We start from the raw sequence: 25,768 nt of genomic DNA, 5'->3' as shown, positions 1-25,768 counted from the left end.
CTTCACACCCATTACAAACTAATGCCCTCAGGCCGTCGATACAGAGCTTCCTCACTGAACAAAAGGGGCTTAGGTAGCTTCGTGCCAACCTCCATCAGACTGCTGAACACCTAGGTCTGGTGGAGGCCGGACTGCCCCCCCCCCCCCCCCCCCACCCCCCAAGGACTTTGGACTATTTAAAATAGACTCCCCCTTCCACCTGATGGACACATACTATGTACCTGTACTACTATTATTTATTATTTATATACATACAGAACTGCTCCACATGGTTTTTAATAGTGATGCACCGATGTGAAAATTGTGGCCGATACCGATAACCGATATTAATATTGCTGTTCTGGCCGATACCGATATTTACCGATGTTGATATCTCTGTATAGAAAACACTTTTGTTATGATAATCAAATAAAGAGCTATTTTCCAAAACCCTTTTTCTTTTTTTTTCTTTTTTTTCTTATTTACTTTTGTAACTTATTTTCAGAAATGACTATTTTGAAACTATTTAATATTTTTTTTATATCTGCCCATATCGGCCCTATCTTGATATCGGACCGATACCGATGTGTAAAAAAACGGCCATATCGGCCGATATATCGTGCATCACTAGTTTTTAATATATCATGCTTTAAGTACTGTAGTTTTAATGTAGTTGGTGTTTTTTTATATAGTGGTCTTTTTATTGTAGTTTTAACTATAGTGGTGAGTGTCTGTCATAGGTGTCAAACTCACTGCCCGCGGGCCAAATGCTGCCCGCCACGTCATTTGATGTGGCCCCCCAAGAGCTCTAGGTAATTTTTTTTTTTTAACATTAATCTTGGGTTAAAAAATAGCTGTGTTAAAATAATTGTGGGTTAATGCGTTAATAAAGCTTTGACAGCCTTAGTTATTACACATTCTTACACATACATGTGTGTTGAACATCTGAGGTATTGATGAAGTAACAAAGGAAAAAAGCCAAAAGCACTTACTCCTCAGACATTCTTTGACAATTTTACAGCCCAAAATACAAAAGATCCAGGCGGAATAGGTAACAAAGGGTTGAAGAAATATTGTCTGAACTGTCGGATGCAAGCTGGCTGTGTGACATAACCGAGCATCTCGCTCAATTGAATAAGAAGCTGTAGGGACGCAAACAAGTCCCACCCAAAACTTGACCAATATAGTTGTGAACTGAGACAACCCTTATTTTGTTATTTTTGAGTACAGTTACAGTTGTGTGTTCATGCAGACACATAATAGCAATTTCATTACGAATTGAAAATGGGGGACCCTGATGTAAACAAGTCGAAAGTCTTTCTCTGGTCTGCATCCCCTTAACAATTGTGTGTATTGAGCTGTACTGTACCCATTCTGCAATCTGTTAATTAAAGTTAATTAAACTATCTTCCATTAGTTGGATGTATGGCCTCTGCAAGGTTGTGTGCAGCCATTTGTTTTTGTAACATCTGCTACATCTGTCCCACGTGTTCTTTGCAGCTCAGTTGTTAGTTCTGCCCCTCTTGACTATGACAAAAAGGTTTTGAACAAACTTAATGTCATAGCTTGTATTTGATGATATTCTTCTTTGTTATTTACTTGAATGGTTTGATCATTGATTGATGGAGTAATATGGGGTTCTGATAAACAAAAATTATTTGTTAAAATAACATAAGCTAACATATATTTTTACATCTATGCAAATGCAATATGTATAACTTGAATAAGTAATAAATACAGAAACAACATGTTTAACAATATGTAAATGAGTAGCTACATTTATTTTACATTACATTAACATTTATATGGTCTTTGGCCCTTTGAGGGCAACCATAATGCTGATGTGGCCCTCTGTGAAAATGAGTTTGACACCCCTGGTCTATGTATTGTGACTGTATGTTTGTCTTTCATCCACTGCACAAATGAAGTTCCGAAAGGAAAATAAAGTAATTTGAAGTTTTGATAATCTCAATCTCTGAGAACGGTCTGTCTCTCGGAGCAAGATTAAATTAATGAAAGTTCACGGCATATAGAACGGACATTTATACACAGCAGCGCATCTCCGAAAAAAGCTGTGATAAACAAACAATATATTTCTTGAAACGTGAAATAGTAATCAAAACATTGGGCATCCGTATGATGCTTCCGTCAATTAATTATTCAATATCTGTTCAGTAAGCCTACAGTAGCCTATATACTTGTTTCATGTTTTGTTTACATTTAGTCATTTAGCTGATGCTTTTATCCAAAGCAACTTACAAGTTCTGTACGACAAGTTATCAGGAAGAGGGCACAACTCTATCAGCTGAGTAACAATGTTCATCAAAGTGTTGCGTGTTACAGTGTAGGTTAGTTTATTAGGACAAGTGCATGACAGTAAGGTTAGTTAGGGTTAGATATTATTATTATTATTTTTTATTCAGATAATGGTTGAAGAAGTGCGTCTTTAGTCGACGGCGAAAGATTGGACGGGTTTCGGCTGTCCTAACTAGGGTGGGTAGTTCATTCCACCATTGTGGGGCAAGGACTGAGAATAGGCGACTTCTCTTTGATGACCCTCCCGGAGCTCGGATAGGAGTAGGTCTGAGGCGGCCAGAAGATGCAGAGCGTAGGGGTCTTGATGGTGTGTAGTTAGAGACCATTGACCGGAGGTAGGCGGGAGCGGTTCCCTTTGCCTTAACTTAACCAACAGGAACCAAAGAATATATTTTTTATGCCTATAGGCCGAGGCCGTTTAATATTCAGAATTCTGTATTTTGCCTTTTACGCCCATTTTACCATCAGAAATAGTGTCTAATAAGTGGGAATGAATAAATGTCCACAATTTAATAAGATATAACAGTCCATTTAATGTTTTTAAGTGCTGCAACTCAGAAATACAGTTCAATTTTATACAATATGCTTCAAATAATATTGTGACAAAATAAAAATACACATTTCAAGTGTAAACAAGATACAGCTAGCTACTTTTATCACAATGTCAGTAGCCTAGCTATATCTATTTATGCACCTTTAGTTTATTTAATTTATAAAGGACAGTGTGTAGGCCTACTGACAATCATTTGCAAATAGATGGGTGCACCAGATTTAGCAAGAAGCTATAATTTCCATAACGTTACATAGCTACTTAAATCACAATAGTGTCAGTTAGGGGTGGACGGTATAAACGGTATGAATTTGCTCTACGGTATGGATTTTGACTATACCGTGTAACCGGTAGAGCAGCTCTAAAATAGCAATGACGTCATGTAACCACAGCGCGACTATTTCACTCGCATTTGCCCCTAAAAATAGATAGAATTAGTCATAGATAATAGATATGTGCAAACTGGAAAAAGTTATTTAGGAGGCTTCGTGCAGTGGGCGTGTCAACACGCAATTGTCATTTCATAATAAACACATATCACTGCGGCGCACAGCAAGTTTCAAATTCAGTTCCTGGCATTTTTAACCAGTGGAGAAAGGCTCTTATATGAATTATTCTACGTTAATAAAACATACCTGGTGATCAACTACAGTTTGCTGTAAACATTATGATATGTGTGTAGTGTTATGATAACGACGGCTGCAGCGGGAGCTGGCTCATGCTGGATTTGCGAATAGCATGCAGCTGCAGAGCCAGGGGCGCTTTCAGGTCCGGTCACAGGCCCGCTCAACAGCGCCCCCCACCCAACGGCTGAATTGCCAATGGCTGAATTGGAGTATTGCACAGTGCAATACTCCAATTCAGCCATTGGCAATTCAGCCGTTGGGTGGGGGGCGCTGTTGGCCTGTCTGTCTGCCTGTGACCGGACCTGAAAGCGCCCCTACTCTGCGGCTCTGCAGCTGCATATGCTTCTAGAAAAATCCAGCATCCAGCCCCGCTGTTGGCAATGGTAGCAGCACGGAGTCTCGACTCGGGACTTATTTTATTTGGAATATAATGACTGTATACGCAAAAGTAGCCTAGTTTTAAGTTAAAATATTATAAATCTACGTCATGCCTTGAGGATGTCATTCTTTATATAGCCTGCCTATCGGGCAAAAAAAATTATTCTAACAGAAACACTGATACCTAGGGATGGGTACCTTCACATTTGAACCGGTACCTGTGAATCGATACCGGTACCCAACGGTACCTTTTTTCGGTACTTTAGTCTCAAGAAATTTTATTTACCTACCTCAGTCGTAAAAAAGAAAAATCCAAACTTCAAATAACTACAATTTCGACAGTTTTCGGCTTGTCATTGCTTTGACTGCTTTGTTGTTGAATCAAGTCAAATCCTAGGTAAGCATATATTGTGCGTGTAAACGTTGACATGAAAAGAAAAAATATATATATATTTTTTTCGGTTTCTCACTTGATTCGATACTCGGTAGTACTGACGTGTTTCCGTTCGGTACCTCAAAAGTACCGAATTCGGTACCCATCCCTAATGGGTACCTTTGAACCGATACGGTACCGGTGAATCGATACCGGTACCCAACGGTACCTTTTTTCGGTACTTTAGTCTAAAAAAAATTATTTACCTACCTCAGTCGCGAAAAAAAAATCCTAACTTCAAATTACTATTTAGACCGTTTTCGGCTTGCCATTGCTCCAACTGCTTTGTTGTTAAATCAAGTCAAATCCTAGGTAAGCATATATTGTGCGTGTGAACGTTGACAGGAAGAATTTTTTTTTTCTTCTTCTCGGTATCTCACTTGAATCGATACTCGGTAGTACCGACGTGTTTCGGTTCGGTACCTCAAAAGAACCGAATTCGGTACCCATCCCTACTGATACCGTGATATATACCATTACCGTCTATGCTTCAAATTATACCGTGATATACATTTTAGACCATACCGTCCACCCCTAGTGTCGGTGATTAGTAGGGATGCACCGAATGGGAAATTCTTGGCCGAAACCGATACCCAAAATAGAAAACAATTGGCCGAAAGGCCGAAAATGATTCATAGAATAGATTTTTTTACCAATGTTGTGGAACATTATGATTATGGAAAAATATATGATTATGGCAAAACTTAACTTAAATAATAAATCACTTATGGGTCCATAAAACATTTATTCAGCACTTCTGAATGCATACAGTACATTAATTCCATCTTTTCTCTGGCTGCGCAGCGGACATCTGTGCTCTACTGAGCGCACCTTTCTAGTCCCCAGCTCAATGTGCTCGCTTGACTCGGCACAGTAGACGCGTGACAGACAGACCGCGTCAATGTGAGAAACACAATCCCCCCCCCTCTCGCTCTGAATAATATGCATATTAGATCACTCAGTGATTAACCGCGACAGGCATATGGTTAATGGGGATGTAAAGGCATGTTGAAGACGCATTTGTTGGACGCGTTGCGCGCAGAGTTTACATGGAGGCGGCGTGACTCCCGACAGCGTGACATCATCACAACAACACGCGAATGATATGCATATTGGATCACTCCTACCGCGACGGGCATAATAGTGAATGAGGATATGGAAGCATGTTGGGGACGCATTTGTTGGACTCGTTACGCGCAGAGTTTACATAGGGGCAGCGCGACTCCCGACAGCGCGACATCATCACAACAACACGCAAGGTTGTTAGGTTGTTTCTTTTTCGGTGATATATTTTCGGTGAAAAAACTCTTTCGGCCGAAAGGCCATTTTTTGCCGAAAACTTTCGGTGCCGAAATTTCGGTGCATCCCTAGTGATTAGCCTCGCCCTCTAGCTGTATCTATTGTGATCACCGGAGATCATTGGTAGAGAGCTGGTGTGTTTTGGGAAGCACAGTCCTTGTTCCTGACATGGCTTTTGAAGTGATCTTCGCATGTGTTTTTGCGGGTCCAGGCCCCGCAGTATGTTGACAGAATTTGCAAAACACCTTATCGACTGAAGCATATAAGTCATAGGATACTGCTCTGCTCTGAATTTAGGGCTTATTGCGGAATTTCTTAGCTTCTTGACGACGTTAACACCGAAGCAGCCAGACGGCTGACGCTTGGTCACCGCTGTGTTGTGTGTAACACTCAGCGGTCCCCGCCTCCCCGGTCATGTTTGCTTTGCAACAAACGTTCCACCCAAAAACGGAATTTCAGTCCAGATTAGGCCAAATTCTGCAATATTCCACGTTTTGCAGTTGATTCCATTTTTATTGGTAAATTCCGTGATTCCGTCCACGATTCCGTGAACGCGGATTTCATATGGCTCTAGTCGAGGGCCTTGAAGCGGATTCGTGCCGCAATGGGGAGCCAGTGCAGGTCCCTAAGAAGTGGGGTGACATGGGCCGACTTCGGTAGGTTTGAGATGAGGCGGGCCTCTGCGTTCTGAATGAGTTGAAGAGGCTTGGTGGCAGTGGCCGGGAGGCCAGCGAGCAGTGCGTTGCAGTAGTCGAGGCGGGAGATGACTGTTGATTGGACGAGGAGTTGGGTGGCTTCTTTTGTCAGGAAGGGGCGGATCCTTCTGACGTTGCTCAGGAGGAATCTGCAGGTTCTGGTTGTCGCTGCGATGTGAGCAGAGAAGTTCAACTGGTTGTCGAGGACGACACCAAGGTTCTTGGCGGTCGGGGACGCGGTCACAGCTAGGGGTGCACCGATATATCGGTCGGGTATCGGTATCGGCCGATAAGCTCAAATTTGCCGACGGCAGTGGCCGATAAATATCCGTCAATTTGTGTCGTGTCAATCTGGTCCACACGTTCAAACTTTTAAACAGGTTTCAGTCAAGCGACCTGCACAACCCCGCCCCCACATACACACACATGCTACTGCATCAAAGTTACTTATGATTAACAAAGGCATTAGTTTTGTGGCATTAACGTTATAGTTACACGTTCAATAACATCAGCATATTTACCCGACCATATAGCATTGTTGTTGGTCATTCATATCTCAGTTCCTTCCTTTGCTCAGAGAGCCCGTACTGAATTGTACCCATTCTGCAATCTGTTAATAAAGTTTTCAATCAGACAAATGTATAGAAAAGCTTTTATTATAACATTCGTTTTGGTACTCTTGCGGAGCGCTGGTAGTCTACTCGTGGCCGGCGGGGAGCTAACGTTATTAGCTACGGTATGTTTGTTATTGATTAGGGGTGCACCGATATGCAAATTTGCCACCGATACCGATTGTTCAACTAACACAATCGGCCGATACCGATATTAGTGGCAACATTTTTTAATATATATATATATATATATAATTTTTTAAACTACTGTATATGTGCACGCGCGCCCTTTTGGTGGTGCGTGACATGAAAAGGCTAATGGCGGTGCTATGGTGTTATTTTACTAATAAATATAATCTGTTTCTGAGCATAATTCTCATTTTGTTCTTTCGTGTGGTGAAGTATTTTATTTGTTGCAATTTGAGTAAAATGACTGGAGTTACCAACATTTTCGTTAATAACTGCTGCTTATTGTTGATATAGCTGGTTAATTGTTGTGTGCTCGCTAAGGCGAGGATAATGTTTACTTGTATTCAGGGACCGAAACTAAAGCCTGCCGCCCGCCAGGGGCGGTCTGTTTTTACCTTTGGCGCATGACACTTAGAGGGCTGCCCGCCGTGTGGCGTGTAGACGTGTAGTTCATAAGCAGGCCCCTAAAAATATGTCTATGCGAACGGTAAAAATCAATTACGCGCACGCTGTGCGAATACAGATTATAGCCTCTCGTCTTTTTTTTCCTCCGCTGCGAGATCGTTAAAAAACGACAAGTCCCACATTGCACTCAAGCCAACGGTCCAATCACAGTAGAGTGAAGTGACTGGTTTCATGGGAAATAAAGCAAATGACCAATCGGAAGCTCTCATTTTTCTTGTTTACTTCCTGAAACTCCGCGATCAGGGCTCTCGTTTTCCGAGACACCAACTTATTATAGTCTCTCTTACCAATAGCAATAGATTTTAGAACACCTAGATTTATCGATAGCAATAGTAATATAACGTTAATGCAACAAAACGAATGCCTTGCTTTGTTAATCATAACGTTGATGCAGTAGCGTATGTCGGTGTGTTGGCTGTAACGGACATGACAATAACATAACGTGTACACATTAAAATTGCGATAATCTATTCTAACATTTTCAAATCGATGCAGTTGAATTTCCCCCTTAGGATCGATGCATTGTTACACCCCTACACCAAAGTCACTGGCCCACTGTGTATCTGTGTGTATAATAACTTGGCTAGCGTTATCAACAGCAGAGGTGGGCAATGGGTCCAGCTGCAGCACCGGAGTGCAAGCGATGTGATGTAATTGGCAGACTCGACTGTCAATCAATGGTCTACCTGACACGCAAACTCAAACAATGTTTCTGTACTGGAGGTGTGATTGATTGATTGATTGAAAACTTTATTAACAGATTGCAGAATGGGTACAATACAGTACAGCTCAATACACACAATTGTTAAGGGGATGCAGTAGGAAAGTGTACAGTATTTCAATAGGCAACCCTGAAAGGATTATGAATTATGTTCTCAGTGAGCATAATTTGGTGTAACACAAAAAGAGACGTGTATTATTATTTATTTAATATTTTATTTATTCATTTTATTATTATTTTATTTGTTGACATGCCTAAAAGTCAAGCATAGGGCTAAAACGTTCTTAAAAACAATAATATATTGTTTTGTTATATGAAAGAATGTTATAATAAAAGGAAAGCTTTTCTATACATGATTTGTCTGATTGATTGAAAACTTTATTAACAGATTGCAGAATGGGTAGAATACAGTACAGCTTAATACAACTGCTAAGACTATAAGACTGGAGGATGAAGACCAGCCAAATACTTTCAGCTTGTTTACATAAGGGTCCTCCATTTTCAATTCATCAAAACATTTAGAGCAGCGGTTCCCTAACTTTTTTTTTAATATACTCACTGGCTTTCATAACCTTACAGACTAACTTCTTGTCTTGCTCAAGACTTGTTTATGACTTGAGTTTTAATAAGCGAGAGCACCATCTCTCTCAACCAGAGCTCAGCCTCTCAGCCAATGCAATAGAACCATTTTGATTGACAGTCGATTCTGCCAATTACGCCCCCAACGCTAGCACCCACCTCCTGCTGTTCTTACCACCAATCGGCAAGCGTTTGATCTGCTTGCGAGAGGTAAACAAACTTACGTTAGCTGCCCGCCGACCAGCGCTCGACAGAATGACCAAACGAGAGACAATGATTTTATTTACTGCAACAAATGTTATAATAAAACAAAGCCTTTCTATACATTTGTCTCATTGAAAACTTTATTAACAGATTGCAGAATGGGTAGTTTGGTACGGAATGAGCAACGGAATGGAACAGAGCTATGAACGGACTCGGAGTAATGCCTTGCTGCTATGGGTAATAATAATATGCTGATGTTATTGTCCGTGTAACACTAACTATATAACGTTCGTTAATGCCACAAAACGAATGCCTTGTTAATCATAAGTAGTTACTTTGATGCAGTAGCTTGTGTGTGTGTGGGGGGGACGGCGGGCGTTGTGCAGGTAGGTCGCGAGTGAACTTTTTTTTTTGCCTTTTGACGCTACACAAATTGATGGTTATTTATCGGCGACTGCTATCGGCACATTTGAGCTTATCGGCCGATAGGTGTCAACAAGGCACTTATCGGCCGATACCGATACCCGACCGATATATCGGTGCACCCCTATTATTGATTCTCTCGTGTAAATCAATGGCGGACTTCCCCGAAGTAAAAAACGAATAAGCGCTTGCCGATTGGTGGTAAGAACAGCAGAGGCGGGTGCAAGCGGTGTGACGTAATTGGCAGAATCGACTGTCAATCAAAATTGTTCTGTTGCAGTCTACCTGCATTGCTTTGGTTGAGATAGATAGTGCTCTCTTATTAAAACTCATAAACAAATCTTGAGCAAGACAAGTTAGTCTGTTAGGTTATGAAAGCCAGTGAGTATTGTATGACTCAGACTTCAGCAATAATCATGACTCATGAGCATTATAAAATAAAAACACACATGGCATGGTGGAATACCATAAAGTACCATAAGTAAGTAAAGAGGCCTATGTTCATATCGGTGAGCATAATTTTATTTATTCATTTTATTATTATTATTTCATTTGTTGCCATGCCTAAAATAATAGTTAAGCATAGGGCTAAAACATTTTCATAAACAATAATATAATCTTTTGTTATATGCAGGGCTGTACGCTAAGCTTTTTCACTAGGGGCACACTTGCCCCTAAATGAGATTTAGGGGCAAAACATTTTTTAATAACAATTTTACCATTATTTATATCGATTGTTTTTGATTTAAAGAAAAAAAGAAAAAAAAATTATATATTTTTTTAATAAAATATATATATTATATAATTATACTTGTAGTTGTATTATCTGCAAGACATCGCCACCACGCAACAAGTCTAAATGCTCGCTATATGCAACCAGCTCCACTGTCTGTGTGTACTGAGTAGCCTCCAGCTACGGCCAGGATTCTCCGGAGCTGCAGCTGGGCCCTATACTGTAGCCTCCAGCTACGGCCAGGATTCTCCGGAGCTGCAGCTGGGCCCTATACTGTAGCCTCCAGCTACGGCCAGGATTCCCCGGAGCTGCAGCTGGACCCTATACTGTAGCCTCCAGCTACGGCCAGGATTCTCCGGAGCTGCAGCTGGGCCCTATACTGTAGCCTCCAGCTACGGCCAGGATTCTCCGGAGCTGCAGCTGGGCCCTATACTGTAGCCTCCAGCTACGGCCAGGATTCTCCGGAGCTGCAGCTGGGCCCTATACTGTAGCCTCCAGCTACGGCCAGGATTCTCTATCATGCACTACTAGACTTACTGGAGCATTTGTTGATAGCTATCAGTAGCTAGCCGGCTGGCAGGCTCACCGAGGTCCCAGTGTTTACAACAGCCACGGGTGCGAGAGGGCTGGAGGAGGAGCAGACGCCGCAGCTCGCTGATCATACCTGCTGAGTGCTCACTGCTCAGCTCGCGTGAGTGACGTCATCGCGTCATCACACGCCTTGGATAATTTAGGAGTGAAATGCGAATCCAAGGCTTGAAAGCACTACTCGCAAGCCCGCCCCCAGATAATATTTACCAATCGCAACGGCCAATTAAAGGGGCAATTCGCGACGATATCATCGCACTGTACAGCCCTGATATGGTTATAATATAAGCTTTTCTATACATTTGTCTGATTGATTGAACACTTTATTAACAGATTGCAGAATGGGTACAATACAGTACAGCTCAATACAACAACAGTGGACTGGAGGATGAAGACCAGAAAAAGACTTTGGGCTTTTTTACATAAGGGTCCTCGCGGCAAATGTTCATATGGGTGCATCCCTAGTCACAGCTGCATTCTCCACTGTGATGAAAGGTGGGTCAGGGGGGAGGATTTGGCCGCAGGTGGAGCAGTTCTGTTTAGCTTCTAGTTTGAGGTGGTTGGTCGTCATCCAGGCGGAGATGTCAGACAGACGGGCCGAGATCCGCTCGGAGACGTGGATATCTGAGGGAGGGAGGGAAGGAGAGGAAGAGTTGAGTATCATCGGCATAACAATGATACGAGAAGCCATGAGACGTGATAATGTTACCTAGTGATTTAGTTACGCCTCAATTTACATGACGGTCTGCCATCCTTTCCTTCCAATGCTCGCTCTGCCTCTGATTGGCTCTGACCCTCTGGAGGGGCACAGGTTCACCCACCACCACAGTCTCACTAAATCCTGTGGGAAACACTGAGGATTCACATTTAGTTACGGCTGTGGATAGGGCGTTCCACATTGTTGTGGCATAATTGCTAAACGTGTTTAGTCCCTTGTTTGTATGATAACAAGCCTTTTAGTTCATGGTTCAAAGTAATGGGAAAAGGGTGCTAGCTCGCCATCAATCAGAAGCTAGCCACAAGACTTGCATTCACGCTCTCCAGCACACAGCCTCCCTGCCTGGCACAACAACCACAACAGTAGGGTCTATAGTCACAGTCAGGACAGTAGGCTCTACAAGTAGGCTCCCTTAAAACACTAACGCTATTAAAAAAAATACAGTGGAGGTTAAAATAAGAACAGACTTGGCCACATAGAACTGCTCCTCTCCTTTACGGTCACACCAGCTCTATTGCCCCGTCTGAGAAATCTAAGTATCGAAATAAAGAGTATAATCAAAGATAAATAAAGGTAACCAGGTAACCACTCTCTCGGCGCCATGACAACGTACAACGTAGATGTATGATGTATATGTAAAGGTATATTTGTACAGTAACAACCACAATGACAAATTGCAGATAACTGTCCATGCATGAAATCTTCATTGCAATGTTTCTCTCTATTCCAGATACAATTGTTCCCCAACAACAAATACAGTAATGGCTGAGTCAAGGCCTCACTGCTGTGACCAATGTGGAAGTAGCTTCAGTCAGCCTAGTAACTTAAAGACACACCAGCGTATTCATACAGGAGAGAAGCCCTACCACTGTGACCTGTGTGGGAAGAGCTTCAGTGTGTCTGGGACCTTAAAGACACACCAGCGTATTCATACAGGAGAGAAGCCCTACCACTGTGACCAGTGTGGAAGTAGCTTCAGTCATTCTGGAGACTTAAAGACACACCAGCGTATTCATACAGGAGAGAAGCCCTACCACTGTGACCAGTGTGGGGAAGATTTCAGTCAGCCTGGAACCTTAAAGAGACACCAGCGTATTCATACAGGAGAGAAGCCCTACCACTGTGACCAGTGTGGGAAGAGCTTCAGAGACTTTGGTAACTTTAAGAAACACCAGAACCATCATACAGGAGCGAAGTTCTATCCTTGTGACAAGTGTGAGAAGAGCTTCAGTCAGTCTGGACACTTAAAGACACACCAGCGTATTCATACAGGAGAGAAGCCCTACCACTGTGACCAATGTGGGAAGAGCTTCAATCAATTGAGTAACTTAAAGACGCACCAGAACATTCATACAGGAGAGAAGATCTATCCCTGTGACAAGTGTGGGAAGAGCTTCAGAGAGTCTGGAACCTTAAAGACACACCAGCGTACTCATACATGAGAGAAGCCAATGTGACCAGTGTGGGAAGAGCTTCAGTACATCTGGACACTTAAGAGACACCAGAACATTCATTCTTGAGAGAAGCACTATCACGTTGACCAGTGTGGGAAGAGCTTTGTTCACTCTGGAAACTTAAACAAAAAATCACCAGCGTATTCATACAGGTGTCAAACACTCAAAACAAGTAGAAATCTGCTTAAAAACATTTACATATTCAACAGCGCATTCATACTGGACATAAATCAAACATTCTTCTGTCTATTGTATAAACCTATGCATTTAATTTTGTTTTATCTGTAAATAATCTCATGACTATTATGCTGTTAGAACAGTGTTATGTTTGTAGATTGAATATTTAATGTTCTCTTGGCCATTTTCATGTTTAACAACCAGGAAATGCATAAAATAACATTGTATATACTTTATTTGAAATCTAGTAATCCATTCATGAAATTGGTATTTTCTGTTTTGTTCTCTAGTTATGTTTATACATGATACAATGATCCCTTTAGTGAGACAAAACAAGGCTTTTGCTTTGGGAGAAAGAGAGGCAATACTTTGTTTACAATGGCTCCTTGCTGCCCTCTACTTGTCTGAAAATTATTATTGCAGCTTTCATATTATTTTGTAATGCACGCACTGTTTTTCTTCTCTCTTTTTTGATCTATTTTTTTCTCCCCATTTTCCCATTTTTTCTTTTATAATTTTTTTTTCTCCCATCCCAATTGAGTCGTTATGCCAATTCCCTTCCTGGTCGTTGCACGCCTTTGCCCCCTACTGTCGGCCTGGGGAGGGTGAAGACTACCACATGTCTTCCTCCGATACATCAGTCAGCCAGCCGCTTCTTTTCACCTGACAGCGAGGACTCTCACCGGGGGAGTGTAACGCGTGGGAGGATCACACTATCTCCCCCAGATCCCTTCCCTGCTGAACAGGCACCCTGACCGACCAGTAGGAGTCGCTGTTTACAACGGCCAGGACACATACCCCACCGGCTTCCTACCCGCTAACACTGCCAATTGTGTTAGTAGGGACGACTGACCAAGCCGGAGGTACCGCTGACAGCTGGTTTCGATCCCAGAGTCTCTGCGGTGGTAGATGAACGCTTAGTCCGCTGCGCTACCCAGCTGTTTTTCTTCTCTCGTGTTATTATAAATGAAAACAAATCTCCATAGTGGACCTTTATGCCAAATAACCGTAAGATCACATATTTGAATATGGAAATAGTTTATACCCACAAGTTGTAAGCCTTGTAGATGTAAAATATGTATTTTACAATGGTTTCATTATGTTACTCAAAATATGATGCTTATCATGAGAGAGGCCCTACCACTGTGACCAATGTAGGAAGGGCTTCAGTCACTCTGGAAATGGTTCAAATGTACAGTATTTTTCAGACCATGTGCTATCAGAGGCCAGTCTTATTATTCCATTTATTTTTGTTGGACCATGCTTTACCTCTGTCTATTTGATGACTGTATGCAAATAAAAAAGTATTAAATCAATACTGTCCTGTCAGTGTTATTTTTAGATTAAGTATTTAACATTCTCACCAAATGCCTAAGAGAAGTTTGTATGTCTTCAGGTCTCAGGGTGAAGAGGGTTTGTCACTACAGAATGAGATGCACTCTGCCTTCCTAGGACAGGTGGAGGACTTGTTAAGCCTCACATTTATTCATTATGTAAAATTACATAATTGATTAATGATATGTTCTTGGTTCTTCCATTGAAACGTCTCAACTCAGTGTTACTAGATTTAGGATGAAAAGATGTAAGTACTATGTTGAACAAGTTAAAGATTCCATTAGATTATTGTTTTTTTAAAGCATTTTTATTTGTTTTGGTTTTGTTGAGATGCTTGATGGGGACATGTTCAATCACATGTATTTCCTTCTAAAAACACAACAATACTGATGACATACCAGAGCCAATGGCCCGGGCATAACGTAATAAGCATTTGTATAGCAGTGGGATACACTCCTTAATTTATTTGCAATTGAAAAGTCAATGGGAGCAGACTGGAGCACCCTACAGATGGTTTAATGGCACTGAAACCAAACCAGGCTGAAATGGTGGTAGCATTGTTCTCACTGAAAAGCTACCCAAATACCTCTGATGGGCAATAGCTTAACGTTACGCCTCAATTTACATGACAGTCTGCCATCCTTTCCTTCCAATGCTCGGTGCTGCGCCCCGACTCTGCCTCTGATTGGCTCTGACCCTCATCCCCGGGTGGGATGACAATAGGGAACATATCACGTCCTGTATTGATTCTAAACGGAACTCCAGATTTAATTGTCAAAGACGGACAATTCTGTATTTTATGAGACGGGTGGAAACCCTAAACATCCTTCTCCTGTATTGCCACATGCTTCATTACAGAGTCTTTGGAGCAGAGTGTCCACATAGTTTGCAATAGCAGCAGCTTTCATAAATCTTGAAATTAAATCTGCAACCAGATTACTCCCTGTTGTACTCCCTGGTAGACAATATCTTGGTCTGACAAATTCATTTTTTTTGTAATCTGATGCCATCATCCAAGAATCACAATTTCAGTCACCAGCCAACTGGATGGTCAGTAATGTAAGTAATGTCAGACTCAGTGTTTATAAAAAAAAAAAACATGGCATACATCAAATCAATACATTTCCTAAAGACACTTAAATGTCCCACTGAGGATTATGTTTGATTTGGAACCTGAAATATGTCAATATTTAAGGATTTGGGCAACATTCTGATCATCCAGTATCTTGTAAGAGAGAATATTGAAATAATGAAAGTACAAAAATATATGCAGGTGTAATACTGATTGTACAAAGTGTACCATAGTTGTCTTCCAAGGTGATTATAAGAGGACCTATCACCTTGTGTTTGATGGATGGGGTGTCTATTCTGACTGCAGTGCTAACTGCTCAACTATTGGCTCAGCTGTATAAGAACAGACTGTTTTCCAGACTGAACTACTCATTCAACCAGAAACACTGGATAGTCTGCTGGTTGACTTGAACCCCTCTCTGTGGCAGAACACATTCTCTACTGGAACAAGACTTTATACTAAAACCATCTGGATCCAAACTTGCTTCTGATAACATATATCAGACTTTTGACACCACAACATCAGTAAGTACAATTATTTATTTGATTGTTTCCATGGCATTGCAGAGTCTCTTATTTTCTGTCTAAATATGCTGTCTAATATTTTGAATCTGTTGTTTATTTCTCTTCAATATACATATATGTAAAGGTATATTTGTACAGTAACAACTGTAAAGATTGTAGTCTACTATCAACCAGACAGACGTTAGATCTTTATGCTTCAGCCAGCTGTTTATTGTCTGCAGGTTGTACACAGGTGCCCTAATTATATAGCCCTACCAGTAACCATAGTAACAGCTTGCATGATGTTATACTGCCACTTAGTGGTAGCAGCTATGATAGCACTTATCATTACACCCTCTTTCCAAACAGGTGAGCATAACATTATTATTATTATTATTATTATTATTATTATTATTATTATTATTATTATTATTATTATTATTATTATTATTATTATTATTATTATTATTATTATTATTATTATATTATTATTATTATTATTATTATTATTATTATTATTATTATTAAAATAAACACCAACCACAATGTGTCCACCATACAAACCTTCTCCTTCAACACTATCAACAATTCAACAATGTTCTATGAGTCTCTCAGGTGGTTTCTTAGGTCTAGAAGACCTTCTCAATGTCTCAGCCATCGTGGAAGGTCTGCTGGTGAAGGAGGCTCAGTGTGTTGCATGTCTGCTGGTGAAGGAGGCTCAGTGTGTTGCATGTCTGCTGGTGAAGGAGGCTCAGTGTGTTGCATGTCTGCTGGTGAAGGAGGCTCAGTGTGTTGCACGTCTGCTGGTGAAGGAGGCTCAGTGTGTTGCATGTCTGCTGGTGAAGGAGGCTCAGTGTGTTGCACGTCTGCTGGTGAAGGAGGCTCAGTGTGTTGCATGTCTGCTGGTGAAGGAGGCTCAGTGTGTTGCATGTCTGCTGGTGAAGGAGGCTCAGTGTGTTGCACGTCTGCTGGTGAAGGAGGCTCAGTGTGTTGCATGTCTGCTGGTGAAGGAGGCTCAGTGTGTTGCATGTCTGCTGGTGAAGGAGGGTCAGTGTGTTGCACGTCTGCTGCATCACCACCGTGTTGTGATGGTTCAGATTCCGTGTCCTCGCTTGGTTTCTCTGTGTCCTCCTGAGTCTTCAACAGACTCCTCCCATTTCTCCTAAACACTTGTCCGTTCTCAGTCTCTACGGCGAATGACCTGGGACCTACTTCCCTGAGGACTGTTGCTTTCCTGGTCCAGAAATCAGGACCCTCGATCCTCACAACATCGTTTTTCTGCAGGGGCTCTAGTCCCCTTGTTGTTTTGTCATAGTTCAGTTTCTGTCTGTGCTTGAGTCTCATCCTCTTGTGGGACAGTTCTTTGGTGTCCCTGCCCATGTCCTTTTCATCTGGAATGTGTGGAAGCGTGGTGCGCAGCTTGCACTGCATGATGAGCTCAGCAGGGGGCGCTCCACACTCCAGAGGTGTTGCTCTGTAGCTTAGCAAAGCCAGGCATGGGTCAGTGTTACGGTCTCTTGCCTTTTTAAAGAGCCTCTTAAACAATCTGGACCCCCTTTTCAGCCTGTCCATTAGCCTGTGGATACAAGGGGCTAGAGGTAATGTGTTTAAACCCATACTGCTTTGCAAAGTCTCTGAACTCCCCACAGTCATATTGTGGACCATTGTCACTGTATTTGTAAATCTGATATGTCATAAATGTATAGATGTAGCAGTACTGTCTATCTGTATGTCATGTATGTCATATATGTTATGATGAATTGAAAATGGGGGACCCTGATGTAAACAAGACGAAAGTCTTTCTCTGGTCTGCATCCCCTTAACAATTGTATGTATTGAGCCGTACTGTATTGTACCCAGTTTACAATCTGTTAATAAACATTTCAATCAATCAATCACTTGGTATAATCACCTGGCCCATTCATTGCGTACATAGAAATAGATACATTAGATTACATTACATTACATTACATTCAAAATAATGTATTATGTCATTATACAGCACAAGTACATTACAACGAAAATAAGTTTGGCAGTTTGGCACCAACCAGAGGTGTGAGTGTGAAGCAGGGCGTTCCTGAAAAAGAGCACCAGCTCAGCGAACCTACCCTGGGTAAATAAAGGTTAAACAATAAATGAGTACTACTGAGTAATAGTGCTAATCAGAAGTATGTGTACAGAGTTGTAGTATTAATATGTACAGTGATACTACCATAGTGTCTTTATACCTGTAAGTCATACTGACCAGCAGTGTAACTAGTAAGAGTAGGTAAGGGATATGTACAGATATAGAATCTACAGTTATGTCAAAAGGGTTATATGCAGGTATACATATTATGTGAATAGATATAATTACAGTAAGAATAAATATATATATATATGTGGTCTAAACAGCATTATTGCACATGCTATCATACAGAGTTATGGGTTATATGCAGGTGTAAAAGTATGTATAGAAGGATTATATGCAGGTATATTACGAGAATCTATGCACAGCACAGACCTCGTACGAAACACACACATGTTAATAATGTTAATTATGTAGCGTACTGCTTGGACCCACAAGTCTGTGTTAAAAATTCCTTGCTGTTTGAATGAAAAGTCCCAGCTGGAAAAAGCAAGGGCAAAATGGTGTTTGTCTTGATGTAAACAAGACAAATGTCTTTCTCTGGTCTGCATCCCCTTAACAATTGTGTGTATTGAGCCGTACTGTATTGTACCCATTCTGCAATCTGTTAATAAAGTTTTCATTCATTCATTCATTCGTTCAAAATGTAGCTCAATGACCAGAAGTTAATAGAGTCAACGGAGTATTGACGTTTCATCAAATGGTAGAGACAATGACTCACTGTATGTATAATCCGTGCCACCTGGCTCTAACGTAAAAACACATTTCAATATTAAATCCAGCCAGTTTGTTTCCACACTCTGCTCTCTCCACCATCATTTAAGACTAAATTTCTTGCTCATTTGATGTAGATTTGAAACAATCAACCCTAACCCAAGTGGAGCAATCTTCCATTTACTTAGGTATGTATTTTTAGGCGGATTTTCAGAAAATAGTGCTCCGGGCTCAAGAGGTTGTTAACCCACCAACCATACAATGTTTGTGTTTCTTTATTCCTCAACAGTCTCTCCCTCTCTCTCTCCCTCTCAGGGGCCGAGATGACCCATGTACGTCTGCTGCTCACGTCTGCAGTGTTGCTGCTTGCTGTCGCTCACAGCCATTCCCATGGCGACCACGGCCACCATCATCACGGCCACGCCCACTCCCATGGCGAAGGCGGTTGCCACGGCCACGGTCCTCAGGTAAAAATGCACCACGGAGCAAGTAAGTGGAGCGTGGAGGCCAACCTGCCTGATGAGGCCAACCTGCCTGATGAGGGACACCACGCCCACGGACACGCCCACGGACACGCCCACGGACACGCCCACGGACACGCCCACGATGAGGAACACCACGGACACGCCCACGATGAGGAACACCACGGACACGCCCACGATGAGGAACACCACGGACACGCCCACGATGAGGAACACCACGGACACGCCCATGATGAGGAGGTTGTGCGTGTGCACAAAGAGAGCGGACATGGACACGCGCACGGAGAGGAGCGAGTGAAGCGGGAGGCGGAGGGAGAGAAGAGAGACCTGGTGGAGCTCCTCCTAGAACAGGCTTCATCAACCCTCCTAGAACAGGCTTCATCAACCCTCCTAGAACAGGCTTCATCAACCCTCCTAGAACAGGCTTCATCAACCCTCCTAGAACAGGCTTCATCGACCTTTGAGTCGTGCTCGCGCCCCACCTTTGAGTCGCCCTCCCGTGGCTGCTCTCTGCTGGCGCCCCACCTTTGAGTCGCGACCCCGACTTTGGGAACCACTGGTGTAGATAATACTCTCTGAAGTCTGCAGTTGAACCACTGGTGTAGATAATACTCTCTGAAGTCTGCAGTTGAACCACTGGTGTAGATAATACTCTCTTAAGTCTGCAGTTGAACCACTGGTGTAGATAATACTCTCTTAAGTCTGCAGTTGAACCACTGGTGTAGATAATACTCTCTTAAGTCTGCAGTTGAACCACTGGTGTAGATAATACTCTCTTAAGTCTGCAGTTGAACCACTGGTGTAGATAATACTCTCTGAAGTCTGCAGCTGAACCACTGGTGTAGATAATACTCTCTTAAGTCTGCAGTTGAACCACTGGTGTAGATAATACTCTCTGAAGTCTGCAGTTGAACCACTGGTGTAGATAATACTCTCTGAAGTCTGCAGTTGAACCACTGGTGTAGATAATACTCTCTGAAGTCTGCAGTTGTAGCTCTTGTGTGTCATGTTTCGGACAATGTCCTTCTTAATCTTCAGTGATATGGCTAGCAATGGAAATACATTCAAGATGGTAGTTAAATACACCTGGCAGGTAATTACATGACATGACACGGCAGGAAATGACATCACAACGCAGGTGTGCCGGTGCAATGTGACCAAAGGAATGACCTATCAAAGTAGAGTCCAATCATAAATTATACATATATATATAGATATATATCTAACACCAATCTATATTATAATATAAATGCACCGGCACACCTGCGTTGTGATGTCATTTCCTGCCGTGTCATGTCATGTAATTACCTGCCAGGTGTATTTAACTACCATCTTGAATGTATTTCCATTGCTAGCCATATCACTGAAGAAGGACATTGTCCGAAACATGTCTGCTATTTATTCAGGCTGCCATTAAAAAACATTGAACCTGTGAGTGCTGGTCCGGCTACCCTGCTTTTTGATATACTGAACTTTATGGGATTGCAGCACCCAGTGTGAGAACTTGTGAGCGCGGTCTAACTTGACTATATAGCTCTTGTGTGTCTCATTGGCTGATTCTCTCACTAACTATAGACATCAAGGTGTCTGCGTACCTGAATCTTGCGGCCGACTTCACCCACAACTTCACCGACGGCCTGGCCATCGGGGCGTCCTTCCTGGTGGGTCCTGCGGTAGGAACGGTCACGACCATCACCATCCTCCTGCACGAGATTCCCCACGAGATCGGAGACTTCGCCATCCTCGTCCAGTCCGGATGCACCAAGAAGAAGGTAACGGTTCAAGCAGTAGCTGTGGTGCAGAGAGCAGTGTTTCTATCATCCAGGACACAGAGCTGTGGTGCAGAGAGCAGTGTTTTTATCATCCAGGACACAGAGCTGTGGTGCAGAGAGCAGTGTTTCTATCATCCAGGACACAGAGCTGTGGTGCAGAGAGCAGTGTTTCTATCATCCAGGACACAGAGCTGTGGTGCAGAGAGCAGTGTTTCTATCATCCAGGACACAGAGCTGTGGTGCAGAGAGCAGTGTTTCTATCATCCAGGACACAGAGCTGTGGTGCAGAGAGCAGTGTTTCTATCATCCAGGACACAGAGCTGTGGTGCAGAGAGCAGTGTTTCTATCATCCAGGACACAGAGCTGTGGTGCAGAGAGCAGTGTTTCTATCATCCAGGACACAGAGCTGTGGTGCAGAGAGCAGTGTTTCTATCATCCAGGACACAGAGCTGTGGTGCAGAGAGCAGTGTTTCTATCATCCAGGACACAGAGCTGTGGTGCAGAGAGCAGTGTTTCTATCATCCAGGACACAGAGCTGTGGTGCAGAGAGCAGTGTTTCTATCATCCAGGACACAGAGCTGTGGTGCAGAGAGCAGTGTTTCTATCATCCAGGACACAGAGCTGTGGTGCAGAGAGCAGTGTTTCTATCATCCAGGACACAGAGCTGTGGTGCAGAGAGCAGTGTTTCTATCATCCAGGACACAGAGCTGTGGAGCAGAGAGCAGTGTTTCTATCATCCAGGACACAGAGCTGTGGTGCAGAGAGCAGTGTTTCTATCATCCAGGACACAAAGCTGTGGCAGATTCCTGTGTTCATGAGCCTGGATCCCTGCTTGAGATTGAACGGTTTGAGATAGGGTTGCAAATTGTAAGCACGTTCCTTACTCGATCATTGGTAACGTTAACGATCAATAACCCATTAACTGGTTCTGCGCCAAAAACGTATACTCGTTTTTATGATCGTTATTTCTTTTATTCGCTATATCTATTCATAATTCATGGCTGCAGCCTCTGCAGACCCTGGTGAATGTGTCTGAGCTGGCAGACAGTCAACGTTGATCTGATATTTCTTTCTCCCGCGATCAAAGCTATCTGTGTGGACCGTGTTGTGCTTTCTACCGTTGGCTGCGGTGGAAGGGGGGGGGGGGGGGGGGGGGGGGGGCATTTCATGTATGCACGAGGAGACATGATAATAATCTAGCGTAGATTTCAGGATGATTAGATAATCAGCCGAAAAATTACAACGTGATAACTGGATTACACTCAAATGCCTTTTCCTCGTCTTTTCCTGGAATTACTCAGAATCACTCAAACTATACTCATATTCAAAACGGTATAAAACGGAAATTTGCGGATGAAAAAACAATCCGTTTCTTGCATGTTGACCAGAAGCAACTCACTGACAGTCGACGGCGTTATTAGATCCATAGCTATAATATAAAATATAATTTTAGGACTCGCAAGTTTGGCATTCTGGCAAAACTATATCCATTGAATAAAGACCTGGCGCTGAAGGGGGATCAGCGCCCCCTGCTGCTGGCGGTCAATGTGTTCATTGTAACAAAAGATACCAAATTTACCAAACAATAATGTATTTCTTTCCTCAATCAAAAGGTTTATTTCCACAGCATTGCATGGCATATGAAACACATAGAAATGTAGAGGCCTACACATGCTTTGTGTCAACTTAAAGAGGGCGAGCTGTATGTGGCTACAAAAAAAGAAGACGTCAGTCGCCACTTAAATAATCTAAAGCATGTATTTAACAAACTCAAACATTTTCTTAACCCCTTATGCTGAGGGCACATTTTGCATAAAACGCCTGACGATTGCATACCCAAAGTTATTAGCGATTTATTACTTGAACCACATGCATGAGTCTGGTCTCTTTTGAAAGGAAACATTCTGAACTTTCTTCCACAAGGTTTGAACACTGAAATAAAAATACAAGTGACTCACGTTGTGTTGACTTGTTGCCAGATGCCTGTTTGAGTTCCAGCTGAGAGGTAGGAGCTGGAAAACATAACTTGTCCATAACCTGTAGTCTTATCTACAGTACAGGTCCAAACATAACAATCCCTGGGAAAATTAGTGTTTTACAGATGTTTTTGTAATCCTTGTATCGGTAATAATTCGTCCAAAATGGCGGACTGCTCATTGATTTGGACGGCGAATGAGGAAACATCTTCTTCTCTCCGTTTACCATAGGAATCAGCCCTCATGTAAGATACCGTTGGCTCCAGAATTTCATTGGCTACAAAGGTGGTCGGTCAATCATTTTCGCCATCAGCGGTAACCGATCCATTCAGGACCCGGCCAAACCGGACGTGGTCACTTGTCCGAATGGCTCGTCAAATGACACTCGTCAGAGGTTTCGTCTTGTAACTCGAGACAGGAAGCACGCAATAGGTTGAGTAGGGTGACGATCGAAAGGCGGCAAATTCATCTTTCCATCAACAATATACAGCGCTGTAATGTAAACCCCTAGTTATGGTTAGGGTTAGGGTTAACCCCTAGTTGGCAACACAGCAGTGGTGACTCGCCAGTCCTCATGATGTAGTGGCTTCTTCTCCAGACTCCTCCTCGTCATAGTTATCTGTCCATTGAAACATGCTTTGAAAAGACATCATTCTACTGACAGCTACAATGTGATAAGAGACAGACAACATTCTAACACGTCATTGTTTGATAGTAGATGTAGTAAATGTCATGTGTTCGAGTAAATCCTTAACGATCAATCAATCGATCTTCGATTAATTGTTAACATCCCTAGTTTGCGAACATGTCGTTTAGAGTCGACGTTGGGATGTCCTGTCTTTGAAATGAAACTCCTGCCACTGTGTTGTTTTTAGTACGATTCTGTGGATATTGTTGGTTAACCATCTCATGACTTCTGAGATTAATATGAACACAGTTTATTTATGAATGATTCCCTATCTGCTTCATATATAGATGGTAACTGTGGCCTCTGTCCCAACACAGGAGTACGATACGGACTGGGGATGAAAAAAGCCCAGTAGCTTTACATTTTAAAAAGGCACACCACAATGTCTCATCACTAAGATACCTTGGAATAGAGGGAGTGCATCTTCCAAGACGAGGGGGAGATATAGATAATCTCCTACTGAGGAGAGAAGTATGGTGGATCCATTATCTTAAAACTATGGCACCAACAGGACTCAATGAGGACTTTGACATTAGACCTTATTTGTAAATGTAACTCATAGAGGGAGACAGTCGATAGATAGACTTTGTTTTTTCGTTTTAGTTTGTTTTCAGTGGCTAGGACCTGGACCGGGTCCAAAGAAAGTACCTCACTGCTGCCTATCTTTAAATTATGTCTAATACTGTGTTTAATATATATATATATATTTCTCTAAAAAAATTCTCCTTCTAAAAAATGTCAAATGGAAAAGATAAATTGTTACTAGTGCTGCTCAGGCGATTAAAAAATGTGTATCTAATTAATTACAGGATTTGCAATTAATTAATCTAATTAATCGCATAACCATTTTATGCCTGCTATTCTATAATCACATTTAAAATTGCATGTGTCCGGATGGCAGAATTCAGTACTGTATCTACAAAACCTTCTGTTTAATCCTCTTCCATCTATTAATTTGCTTAGATTTTTCAGGTCTGGTAAATTTTAGCATGGTGTTATTCACAGTCAAAGATAAAAAAAAAATTAAATAATGTAATTGATATTCTCATTTGGTTCATTACAATTTACTCAAGCCTAGTAACAGACACAGTATTTCGCGATAATTTGCTGTGTAATTAATTAATCTAATTAACGCGATAAACTGACAGCCCTAATTGTTACTTAATCGTGTATAAAATGTATAAATCACGCAAGTCTTGGGACCGCCCCTGATCACCAGGTGGGGCTGATATGTAATCTATTTAATTTCCTGTATTAAAAGATGTCATTTTTTGTGTTGTATTTATACTTGAAAAAGAACGGAAGGGTCGTCGAAACGTTGTATCCACTGCTATTATTTAGTCAATTAAAACACCTTGGAGCATCAAGTGAGTTGCGAGCCCCGCTCTGTTCTCTGTCCCACCAGGCCATGTGTCTACAGCTGCTGACAGCCGTGGGCGCTCTGGCCGGCACAGCCTGCTCCCTATTGGCTGAAGGTGTGGGCGCCGCGGCGACCGCCTGGATCCTGCCGTTCACGGCCGGAGGATTTGTTTACATCGCCACGGTGACCGTGCTTCCAGAACTGTTGGTGGGACGCGCCAGCTTAGGCCAGTCGGTGATGGAGATCCTGGCCTTGCTGCTCGGCGTGGCGATGATGGTGCTGATCGCAGAGTACGAGTGAGGAGGAGGAGCGGGGGGGGGGGGGACTCGTGGGGGGCGTGGTGGTGGGAGGAGAGGAGGAGAGGAGGAGGAGAGGAGGGGGGACTCGTGGGGTGGGGGAGGAGAGGAGGAGAGGGTGGGGAGGGACTCGTGGGGGGGGGGGGGGGGGGGGAGAGGAGGTGGGGGGGGCAGAATTGGGATGGGAGAAAAAGTGGATCAAAAATGTTTTTAGCATTAAGAAATGTACCTTAAATCTCAAGTTCAATAGTTTAAAGTTGATGTCAGGAATAACTATTGCCAGAATATCAGCACTTGAGGGGGA

At 42.5% G+C, this 25,768-nt stretch overlaps 1 protein-coding gene and 1 long non-coding RNA gene across 2 annotated transcripts in view; both read left to right on the top strand.

Annotated features, from left to right (window-relative positions):
• Positions 1 to 25,768, top strand: part of LOC311239610 — a 67,005-nt gene that overhangs the window by 12,483 nt on the left and 28,754 nt on the right. The window lies entirely within an intron of this gene.
• On the top strand, positions 19,212 to 25,468 carry LOC311238830 (uncharacterized protein; the record flags this gene model as incomplete). The annotated part of the gene is made up of 3 exons (XM_084327031.1): positions 19,212 to 19,871; positions 20,948 to 21,144; positions 25,214 to 25,468. Exons 1-3 carry the CDS (start codon positions 19,214 to 19,216, stop codon positions 25,466 to 25,468), a joined length of 1,110 nt encoding a protein of 369 aa, XP_084183157.1. The 5' UTR covers positions 19,212 to 19,213.

This window comes from Notolepis coatsorum (genome assembly GCF_963971535.1).
Source record: "Notolepis coatsorum genome assembly, chromosome: 13".
NCBI classification, from domain to species: domain Eukaryota; kingdom Metazoa; phylum Chordata; class Actinopteri; order Aulopiformes; family Paralepididae; genus Notolepis; species Notolepis coatsorum.
Note: the sequence above shows the minus strand (reverse complement) of the source record. Positions and strands in the feature narration are given on the sequence as shown.